The 11,884-nt window shown below is 41.6% G+C and overlaps 1 protein-coding gene across 3 annotated transcripts in view; it reads left to right on the forward strand.

The window, feature by feature from the left end:
• GPR63 (G protein-coupled receptor 63) overlaps positions 1–9,776 on the forward strand; it is a 212,706-nt gene extending 202,930 nt beyond the window's left edge. For all 3 annotated transcript variants that reach the window (XM_085611130.1, XM_085611129.1, XM_085611131.1), the window contains one exon: positions 6,992–9,776. In XM_085611130.1, coding sequence (XP_085467256.1) covers positions 7,080–8,357 — 1,278 coding nt within the window. In that variant the 5' untranslated portion in view covers positions 6,992–7,079 and the 3' untranslated portion in view covers positions 8,358–9,776. The remainder of the gene's footprint in view (positions 1–6,991) is intronic.
• The last annotated feature ends 2,108 nt before the right edge of the window (positions 9,777–11,884 follow it).

An 11,884-nucleotide genomic window follows, 5' to 3' on the forward strand; every position in this document is an offset into this window, starting at 1 on the left:
GATCTTTGTGGGAACAAGCTACTACATATCTTCCCCCAATAGCGACTTCTACTTCATGAATATGCAACCATATGCCCCAGCGTACCCAAATCAGTAATCCCATTGAATTTTTCGTGAAACCCGCTGCAATGCAAGTACTCTTCATTCTGCGCTGCAATAGTAACCCAGAGTGGGGCGCTAAGTGTGTTTCCTGCAGTGTACCAACATCTATGTGATGTCTATTCAAATACAATACAACCTTACACATTTTCCATTGATCATTTTAGCCTCTGACATTCCATGATATACATTTTAATGATGCACCGCCTATTGCTAGCAGTGTTACATCCGCACTACCCTTGCTCACAATGCTTTCCCATAGTTACTCGTTCTCCTCTCACTCCCTTCCGTCTGGCTATAGATATCAATGGATTGCATATCAGAAAGTCCCCTTCCCCCTCCTACGCCACATCCCCAAACATATGACCTGGCATAATAATCCCTCCCCAGTGCCCCCACCAAAACAACCTACATTCTCTCCCCAAACCGTGTGTGTTACAGATGAGGGCGGTGATTACCCTTTAGCTGTTCGTGTCTATCTGTCTGCTTAGGCAGCGTATTGATGGCTGCCCACTTACGTTTTGCAACTAACTCTGATTGTGAGCGCTAGTACCAACAACTGTCTGCTTGCCAGGTCTTTTTCCTACTTGCATGTTTCCTGCACATGAAATAGATACAAAGTTCAAGAACTGTTCCTCTTCACTGCCGTCCATTTTATGGTATAGTGCAACTAAATTTAATATAACCTCCTCCCCTCCCATTATCAATAGTCATATTCCTGATTGCTTTCTGAAAGTAATAGACCAGGGATTCAGACATCTACCGAGATCTTATAAGTAGTTGCTTGTTAGTAGTGATATTCAATTCTCAGTCCTGCTGATCCAGATCCTTATGAGTAGTGTTATCTTCAAGGCCAGGTTCTTGCGCTTCTCCAGGAGCCTAGTTTTGTTATATGCCTTAAGCGCCTGTTGTAAACTGTTGGGGTCCATGTAGATTTTTGTTTTGCCATCCATAGTCACTCTCAAATGTGCTGGGCAGTCTGTTAAGCTCCCTGAGTTTTCTCTTCAAAGGTGCAAACTGTCTCACTGTCTCCCTGCCTCATGCACATGAGGGGTAAAGTCAGGGAAGAGTGAAAGTTTGGAACCTTCGTATTGGAGTACATGCAGATCTCTAGCTCGAGGCAAAACCGCATCTCTGTCCCTGTGATTTATTTGCAGAGCGATCAGCGTTCTAGGGGCACACCAGGCGGCAGTTTAAAAGCCAACAAATGATGTGCATGCTCTACTATGAATACGGACCAAAAGATGTTGTGGTTGTAAGCAGCTGCTCAACAAAAAGCTCCATGTTACCCATCTCAGTGGATTTTGGTAATCCAACTATGTGTAGATTATTGCGCCTCGATCGTGCTTCAAGGTCCTTGGATTTGCTCTTTATTGTTGTCAGTATTTTTCCCCATTTGTTTCTGTGCCGCTGTGGTCTCCACCTGCGTATCTTCAGCCTCTGACACCCTTCTCTCTCTACCATATCAAGTCTTTCAGTATGTTTATCAATGCATTCTGACATGTGGTCAATGCGATAGAAAAGGGTTTCAATCTTCCCATCTACTGTAGTGAGACTTTGCTGCATTGTTACTATTTTTTTATGTATATCCCCCAAACTCAGTAGCAGCACCCGGGCTATGTTATTGTTTCTACTTACTCATCTCTCATTCTCGTGGATTTATGCTGTTCAAATTGTATCTTTTTCTGATTTTTATCTGGCTTCCCCATTTTTGTGGATGTTATCCACTCAATCTATTGCCTCTATAGGTATGGAGTGCTCCGGAGTTCTTGAGCTATGTTTCTGATGGTAATGTGCAATAACCGTGTTCATATTTCCCCTGCCAAAATTCTACTTCATGATGGAGATCTTAACCAGTGCTCCTCGTCCATAACGGGGCATGTGCTGCTGCTTCTCTCGGCCCGTCAGGGCTGCTGTATGCTTGCAAATCTCACTCCCCACCAGGCCGTGGATTCCACAGATGCTCCAAACCACTCCGCAGTGTCCCTCAGGTCCACTCAGTCGCCGCGCCACCTCAGCATGTCAGCACCCTTCGTTGCTGAGTGGGCCCTGTGGCAGTGCTCTGAGCCCCAGGAGCCAGCAGACAATGGTCGCAGCCGGTCCGTGAGCTCACTACACACGCGGCCCAGCCGAGGCAAAGTGCCGCCCACAATTTTGCCCCAGGTGGGGGCAAACCAGCTCCCACACTCAATCAGAGATCCGCCAGCGATGCACCGGCGGAAGCTGGAGCCTGGATCGGTAGTCTCATCCGTCAGGAGAACTTAGTGTAATAGACCAGGTAGGCTGCACTTTTCAAAGGCCCGACTGACAAGCTCGGGTTGGGGGGGTGGAGGGGTCTGCTACGACAATGAGGGCATCTATGGGAAGCGATGCTGAATACTAGTCCAAGCTCCAGGGTGAGCGTGTTTTAGGCCATGGATGCGTGAAATCCCTGCAGGATAAGTAAGACGGTCTTGGGAGCTCTCCTTGGCTGCAGCCATCTTGATGTCAGGCAAGCTCCGCACATAAACAATCTTTAAAAGGCGTTTTGTAACTTCTATGTGTGCTGCTTAATGTAGCACACACAAGTTGCAAAACATTTTTTTTTTTTTAAATAATGGTTTATGTGCAGGAAGGGACACCTTCCTGCACATCAACAATCATTGGCATTTTGCTGTTTCCATGTGTGCTGCACAAGCAGCACACATGGAAACAGCAAAAACGAGGGGAAATTAAATTAAAATGTTTTCCTCGTTTTGCCTGTTTAAGACCAGTTTGTCCCTGGTCTTAATTTTGGCTCTGCTCCATATTATGCCGTCCTTGTAAATATGGGGCAGCTTCAAAATCAATGCGTGTTGCAGTGAAACACCCACTGCAACAGCCATTGCCCTCCCCTTTCAGGCTATACCTTTCACGCTAAGTAGCTTGAAAGGGTGCCTTATTTACATGGCAGCATCTGTGCCAATGAATGTTTATGTGCAGTAGGGTGCCCCTTCCTGCACATAAACAATCATGGAAAAAAATTATGTTTTGCAACTTTTATGTGTGCACACATAGAAATTACAAAACGCCATTTAAAGATTGTTTATGTGCAGGGAGGGACACCTTCCTGCACATAAACAATATTCCCCTGCAATGCAGATACCCTTGCACTATGGTGCAAGGGTGCCTGCGTTGGGCCCTAGGTAGCTAAATTTAGGGCCAGTGCAGGGGGAAACGCAGGGTTGCACCACATTCTTGTGTAAATTTGGTGCAGACCTGCGTTTCAGAAGTGGCGGAGTGTGGCGTTAAGCCATGAAGGCGAACACAGCGCTCCGACACTTTGCAGTAAATATGCCCATTAGACTCCGAACTATACAAGCTTCTTTTACTTTCAGCTGAGACTGTGAACACATTGCGTCCAAATAGATGGACATCTAAGCTGGGTCGTACTTTGACAGGGAAGTACTGGAAAGGAGTTTTCCATAGAATTTGCACAACTTGCAGGAGTACTACTGCTGGTATTGAAGCAATGTCAAAACTAATTTCCCCTTAGTACTACACACTAGTCAAACTACATAAATACGACTCCCAGGTATTGGATGCTTTTTGGAGGGGATACCGGGAAATAGACACCTTACTACATTTGATGTGGGAATGCCCAAAACTAAGGGGGGCATTTGGGGCAGAATACTGCATCCACTGTACAAGATATTCAGGATGTCCATACCACCTTTCCCAAGATATGTCCTTCGGGGTCTACTTAACAAACAGATTTACACTTACTTTTCCCATAGAGAAAAACAAATGACCCTGGCCCTACATGCAGCCAAGCAGACAATGACAGCTGCAGTGGAGTAAAGACCAAAGCTAATGACTTCACATTATTTGGGACGTGTTGTGAATGAAGAATATGTACTGCAACTGAGGGATGATCAATGTAAAGACACATGGGCTCTAATTTTGGATTACATATGCATATAATTTAGGGAACTCTCCTGCCCCAGACACCTATAAGTACTGTTTTTACTTGACAACGAGATTCTGCCTGATTTCCCAGCTCTCTTTAAGAAGCATGCTTGTGATGCAGCGCAAAGCTTACCAAATGGTACTTCACCCTTATAACAGATTTTGAATCACTAGGCCCATTTAACCAACAACCCTTAAACCTCATTAGTCTTGATTGATACTTATTTCATTACTAAACATGGTCCTCTGATGGATCTTTTTGTTGAGCTGACAGGGACTAGAATACTTGGAAACATGAACAATTATTCTTTGAGGACCTGAAATAGAACAATTGTTAACTTAAATCTTAGTCAAGCCTTTCTCAACCACTTTGAGATCAGAACTACGACTAAATGAATGAGACAAAATCGATAAAGGTAATTCATGGAAAACATTTATCTAATGCCTCGTATTGCACAGACCGGTCAAGTAAATGCATTTCAAATCAGATTTAATGACACATTTCTATTACAGATAGCCTCAGTCACAATACAGATCATTATTAGACAGCTGGAAATTTTCTGTAATGAGAAACCATATAAATCTAGAGGTTCAGATGTTAATCATACAAATCATATCAAAGCTGATTGTTTCAAATTTGTCCTCAGTTAGATCTGGTCAAGTCTGGACTGCAACACCGCGTGCCACAGTAAAAGTCAATTAAGCTTTTCAGCCGAAAGGTCATTTTCCTGTGCAACTTTACCAAATGTCAAAGTACAGGATTCGAGGTCACATTTAGATACAATTCTTTAAAGTCTATTCCACCCGGTGTAGGTGGATAGAGGCATAGAAAAGACAATAGGGTTCAAAAGTCTGCCTGCAACGCATGCCAGGCAGGAAAGGAAAATGACAGCCAGACCCTGACTCCTCCTCCAATGGGGCAATTATACCTCAAATGTTCCAGGTGTACACCCCATAACGTATCAATTCCATCAGTCCATGGAGTTCTCATTGGTCATTCACAGTAAGCTGTTGTGGGGTGAGAAGTGATTCACACAAATCCGAAAGAATTAGGTAATACTTTTCTCAAACGCCATTAAAATTCATTAAGTTCAATTGTATTACCATTTTGTCACTTCCGCGGAAGTGGGTGGAACTTCACTTTGCTCAGTCCGTCCGTTCACAGGCACTTTTCCCTGGGTTTGCAACAATATTGTTACATTTCTATCAAATATGCTTCTTGTTGAGAAGTGAGTCCGTTGTTAGTAAATACAGAAATGAAACTTCACAGAAGGTTCTCATAGGGCTTAAGTGACTGCCTTACATGATTTCACATTAACGTAGGGAAACGAAAAGTCTTTGAGGCCTGCAGGAAAAATTAGCATGATCTTTACCGTTTCATATTATTATAAATCACGCATTCAGCAAATGCATTTTGACTCGTCATTATTTCAGTTATAATTTTCTTCAGGAACTGCACATCAATATTAGGTACTACTAAAATTTTCTCTAAAGGCATTATTTGTACATTACCGTTGTCTAGCGTATATTTATTCACGTGTCACTCTCAAATACATGTATTATATAAATGTTACAGAACTTCAGGTTCGCACTATGTCAATTCTTTTCTAAATTAAGCAATTTTGCATTTCAAGAACTTCGTTATGTATGTGTATTTCATGATCGGTGCACATTTGAATATATGTATATGTATTTATATGTGTGTATATAATATATATATATTATCTCAAACTATCGCAAAAGTATATTTTATTTTCTCAACACATAAATGCGTTCATGTATAGTTCTCATTGTTTCTCTTTGTTTACGTTTTCGTATCATCATTTTAGAACACACTGCATGCTTTTACGATGCAACATGTATCTTCAAATTTTTCGACTTAGCAGGTTAACATGTCTTCATCAAGAAATATTTGTTGTAGTGCTCTTTACTGGTGATAATGGATAAAGCTAGAGTCAGATAACATCCGCGCTCCATCACTTTCATAGGGTAGAAACTGAAGCTCTGTCCAGTGAAGAGATAGGCTTGAAACTATCCCCACATAGTCTGAACAGACATTTCCCGAGGTGGAGGGAAGGGGTTTAAGTATCGGGTGGCCTTTCAAGTGGACTCCTGCTTCGTTGTGTCCACACCCACCTCCAGTGGTCTCAGCTTGTAGAATAGATATGTGTTCTGAAGAAAATATAAAGAATTGATCCATAAATGAAGTTAACTTTTTCAAAAGAAACCGCTTTCAACAAGAGATATGCATTGTCATAAAGGGCAAAAAGAACCCTGGGATTAGTTGGTGCTGTCGATCCTAATGGTGGAGAGGAAGCAATCGTTGTGGATCAGAGGAGGGTGAAGGATTGGCACCATAAGTGCTTAATTTGAGCCAGTAGTTTACTGTGCTCAGCACCGGCACTAGAGAAAGTATATTACGAAAGGAGCACAACAATCATGTTTAAGACAATTCACATTGAAAATCAGTAATACCACCCTCTCAAGTCATTATTATAGCTTTGTGTGGCCTTACATAAACTGAATTATTACAGTTGTAGGGGTGCAATGGTTAGGTGTTATTGGTTCTGTCATTGGCATTGCAGGCTGCAGTGAACTTCCGAAAAGGGCCCCGGCGCTTCATTTTTTACAAATTAAGCACTGGCAGATTATTTTAATATTTATGGGGGTGGGCGGTCACTTTTGTGGACAGAGAGGGGAAGTCAGTGCCCAGGCCTCTGAATAGTCTGGTTGGATGACTGCAGTTTGTTTTTGTTACTGTTGACCCCCTGTGGTAATGACTTGTGGTGTTCTCTGTGATGGTTTTCTCTGTTTTGCATTTGTTTTCACAACTTAATTCCTCATTTCTTGATCCTCCAATGTCATTGAAGCTAATAATACAAATCAAATGTTCCTTATTCAATTTACATCTGTCGTTCTTGATAGCTTGCTCAGTTTAAGCTGACAATTTTCTTTTAAATTTCAGGTAAAGGGAATATAATGGAAGTACACTTGCTGTAGGAGCATCACTGCCGCTGAACATCAGCCCTTGAACACGACGCTTCCTTTGTTTGATGACTTCTGGGAAAAGAATGTTTTTTTCTGCAATGCTAACACCTGACCGTCCAAGGACACCAAACAGTACATTTGTTGTCTATGAAAATGCCTACACGAACATTACAACAACAGTGGCGACGTTCCAGCTTGCCATTGATCGGCCATTAAAATACAGTCCAGGTGCCATGGTTACAACAGAGACCAGCACTTTTGCAATGAACAGCACGACGACCATCCCAGCACAAGCAATTCCAGGGAGCCTGAGCCTGCCACTCCAGATCATTCTCTGTGCAGTCATGATATTTATCCTGTTGCTTTCTTTCTTGGGAAACTTTGTTGTCTGTCTGATGGTGTACCAAAAGGCAGCAATGCGATCTGCTATAAACATCCTACTAGCCAGCTTGGCCTGTGCCGACATGTTGCTCTCCATTCTCAACATGCCTTTTGCACTGATCACCATCTTTACCACTGAGTGGATCTTTGGAGACATCTTCTGTAGAGTTTCCGCCATGTTTTTCTGGCTGTTTGTCATGGAAGGAGTTGCCATCCTGCTCATCATCAGCATCGATCGATTCCTTATCATTGTCCAGAAGCAAGACAAGCTGAACCCTTACCGCGCAAAGATTCTCATCATAGTTGCTTGGGCGACCTCCTTTTGTGTGGCCTTCCCATTAGCTGTGGGTAGCCCAAATTTGCAAATTCCCTCGAGAGCACCGCAGTGCGTTTTTGGCTACAGCACCAACCCTGGCTACCAGGCCTATGTCATATTTGTAGTTCTTTTTTTCTTTTTTATCCCTTTTATGGTGATGCTCTACACTTTCATGGGCATACTCAACACGGTGCGCCACAACGCGGTTCGCATCCACAGCCACCCTGATAGCATATGCCTAAGCCAGGCTAGCAAACTCGGTCTGATGAGCCTTCAGAGACCTTTCCAAATGAGCATAGATATGAGCTTTAAAACTCGTGCCTTCACCACCATTTTGGTTTTGTTTGTTGTTTTCATAGTCTGTTGGGCACCCTTTACCACTTACAGCCTTGTGGCCACATTCAACAGTAACTTTTACAATAAGCACAACTTCTTTGAGATAAGTACTTGGCTGCTGTGGCTATGCTACCTCAAGTCAGCACTGAATCCACTCATATACTACTGGAGGATTAAGAAATTCCGCGATGCGTGCTTAGATTTAATGCCGAAGTACTTTAAGTTTGTACCACAGTTACCTGGTCACACAAGACGACGCATCCGGCCTAGTGCCATCTATGTATGCGGAGAGCACAGATCCGTTGTGTGAATCACTACCAGTCCTTGTGTGCATTTTAAAGGGAATCATTCTACATTTTCACCAGAAAATGTTGTGAAAGGGAACTGTACTGAATGTCACCTTTTGTATTAATGGAAGTCCTCCATTTAAAGCAGCAGTGCTACCCAGAGTACTACCAATAATTGGGAATCTTGCCTATTTATTACTTACCTCAAATTTCTCAAGTACTTTGGACTGGGCCGCCTTTTCAAAAATTCCCCAAACTGATTTTATTTCCTCCCAATGTTAATACTTTGTTGGACAATAAGACAGGCACCTTTTTACTCTCTCTTCCTGTGCTTTGTAAAGATCTTGACTCTTTTCTGTTCAATGAGTGCTTTGAAAATTTGGATGAAAAGGAAATATTCCCAAAGAAATATAACCAGAAGAGCGCCAGAACATGAAATCCCGATTACTCCCAAAAAGAGCCCTGGAATGCTTGAGGACAGCATTGCAAATCTACGTTTTGGTCTCCTTCTGCATTCCGTACATCCTGAACAAAATGTGGGCGGTGCTGCTGCTTTAAATAAATGCATATTAATGTGGAACTTTGGTTTATTCTAACGAAGCCTGCCACTGCCTTCACTGTAGGCATAGCTTATGCTGCTATAATTAGCTTGACGTGTCAAGTCCTAAAAGAGGTTACTGCTTTTTTGCCACGTTACTTGAGCCAAAAAGTCTTCTTAGATGAGTATTTTGGGCAACAGATTTCAGGGGTATTTAGAAATAAATAGGTGACATTAGTTGATAATTGTCCTTCGAAGTTGTATGTGCACTTTATGGAATCAGCTACAGAATCTGTGGTGTCATTTAATAGATATATTTTTTGTTCTTCACATAAATGCTATTTTTATAGTTTTCATACATAACGCTTAGTGCAGTGCTTAGGTGAAAAGCATGCTGACTTGCTTAGTTCCTGAGAAATGTGTTGATAGATCTGTAACTGTATTTATTGATTTTTTTGCATTGAAATGGTGCTTGAATAACTTGCTGTTTGTTATTGTTACTGCCTTTTTAATGACTCCAACCAGTGCACGTTCTGATTTACAGGTTTCTGAACCTATGACTAGCCCGAAAAAAAGGTAGAGGAAAATTGAAGTGGCGTCGAAGTCCTAGGAGAAGAGAGCTTTACTCTAGCATTACATGTACTGTACAATATTCTGAATCCAAAATGTGACTTCCGTTCGCTATAGAGGATCTGCATTTATTTTTAAATCCAATGCCAGTGTGCTTGGAGTGTCAGTGAGTGCCAGATTTACTAAGAGATAGGTCGTAAGGATTGAGAGAAAATTGCACACGGATTTTTTGCAACCTGTTGGTCACGTCACAAAATTCTCGTTCGTGGGGTCACAGAATGACCTGCCTAATGAAGGTTAATTGGGCATAGGGGCGGCCGGCACAGGTAAGCGTGGTGGGGCGGGGTGTGGCAGGGGGGGGTGTGGCAGGGGGAAGCAAACAGATGATGGAATAGATATTATTTATTTATTTATGCCTATTTCGTCGTCTGTCAACTTCCCCCCTCCCGCCCCCGCACCACCGCCTTTACCTGTGCCGCCTGCCTCTGATTAGGCAGGTCCTTCTTTGTGGCACCCTATGATGGATCATGAACACAGAGATAGTGACCTGCCAGAGAAAACAGACCTCCATCTCTGCATTTGCATTCCCAAAAGGGATATTTTTATGAAAGCAGTTCATGTCCTTTAATGGAAGTGATGCTGCTTAAAAATAGCTTATCCCATTTTGGGGGATGTCGGAGGGAGCAGACCTTTATCCCCTGGATGCCCAATACAATTCCCAAAGCGGACGAGGTCCAACCTAAACAGCTTCCCCTTTGCAACTCACTTACCACCTCCTTTTTTTCATGGCTTGCAATTGCGGTTACAAACCATTGATACATCTCATTGGAAATCACAATTTGGAGGGAGCATCACTTTCAAGACACCTCCTAATGTAGATTAGAATGTTTCAAAATCCCCTTTTCTGATTTTGAAAGGGGAAGTGCAAAAGAAATTTAGTACATGGCAATATGCATATTTTACAGTTACAAACTGTGATTTTGTGAGTCACATGATTTACAACTGCAAAATGCTCTATATCGGGCACTGTGTCCTGTGGGAAAGCGTGGAAACCCTCCTACTTTGTTTTCTTTCTATATTTAAATAGGTTCATCAACTTTTTTTTTCTCCTACTTTAGATGATGTATTGTAATTTGTTAGGGTTTCGGACCCCTCTTGAAACAGATTTACCAAACAAAAGCCTACCATAGTTTTTTTACATTGATTTGGAAATCTGTGTTTTGGCCTGAAATGTAGTAGGGTGAGGATATTGGACATCTCCAGTTTACATTCATAAGTAGCTACATGGCATGCCTTCTGCATATCTTGTGCTGCGCACTTTTAGAGCAGTAATCTGTGGTGGCATTTGTTGCAGACATCTATCATGGTTTTATTGGGTGATTTATCACAGCATACATTAGGGCTTTCTTGGATAACTGCACAAGTTGTATAATGCCCTTTTTGTTGTGCTAACATGTTATGTGATTAAAGTTTGTTTTTCTAACAAAAATGAGGCAGGTATTCAGCCAGTGTTAAGGCACATATTGAAAATAACAGGATTACTTTATTGAAGCTCCTTGCTGTTGATATGGGAAGTTTATTCATCATCTTTGACTATCAATACAAATCACATACAAAACGGGCTCCCTAAATTGATGCATAATGACTTAATTAGTTGTTGTTTTACTCCAGTATGTAGAAGAGTGAAAAATGAGAGCTTGAAACCGACAAACATATAGACTATCGATTGTCATTGACAATTGCCAAAGTAGAATATAGTAAAATATGAAAGGAGTAAAATAAATAAAATAAATAATATGAAAGAAATAAAAGAAGTAAATGTGGAAAAACGCTCTATAGTCGGCTGCCAAAGATTCTCTACCCATATGTGGCCCGATTCACAAATGTTTTAGCACATCGGAGTTCTACTTTGGTGTGAAATTGTATTCATACCAAAGCAGATTAATGGAATTCTAGCACGCAAACGAATACGAAAACTGCTCCGGATATTCACGATCATGCACATTTGCAGATATAAAATATCAATCTGCACAGTTCCCACCTAGCAAACACACAAAACGTACTCCTGTGAAAGGGGAGGGAGTATCACATATTTAAGGGGAGTTTTTCAATAGTTTTATATGTGGAAAGAAAAAAAGTAACTTTTACAAAATCAGGTTTCTGCTTCGTTTACTCCTGAGGAACTCCCACCTGATTCAAATGATGCATGTGTTTGTTTTGGGCATTGAGGGGCATCTGCTTTATGATTTCATTTTATGAATCCTTTTAAATTTGTGAATCTACTTAAAACAAAAGTAATCCAATGCAAGTAGATTCCTGACTTCTCGTAAGGATTGGTTTGAGAATCGAGCCCATAGTTTAGGTAATATTTCACTTTCCACTTGTATCTCACGTTTACATTAGAGCTTTTTTGTAATTAGTTGAGTAGTTTAAGCTATTTAT

Source organism: Triturus cristatus, chromosome 6 (assembly GCF_964204655.1).
Source record: "Triturus cristatus chromosome 6, aTriCri1.1, whole genome shotgun sequence".
Lineage (NCBI taxonomy): Eukaryota > Metazoa > Chordata > Amphibia > Caudata > Salamandridae > Triturus > Triturus cristatus.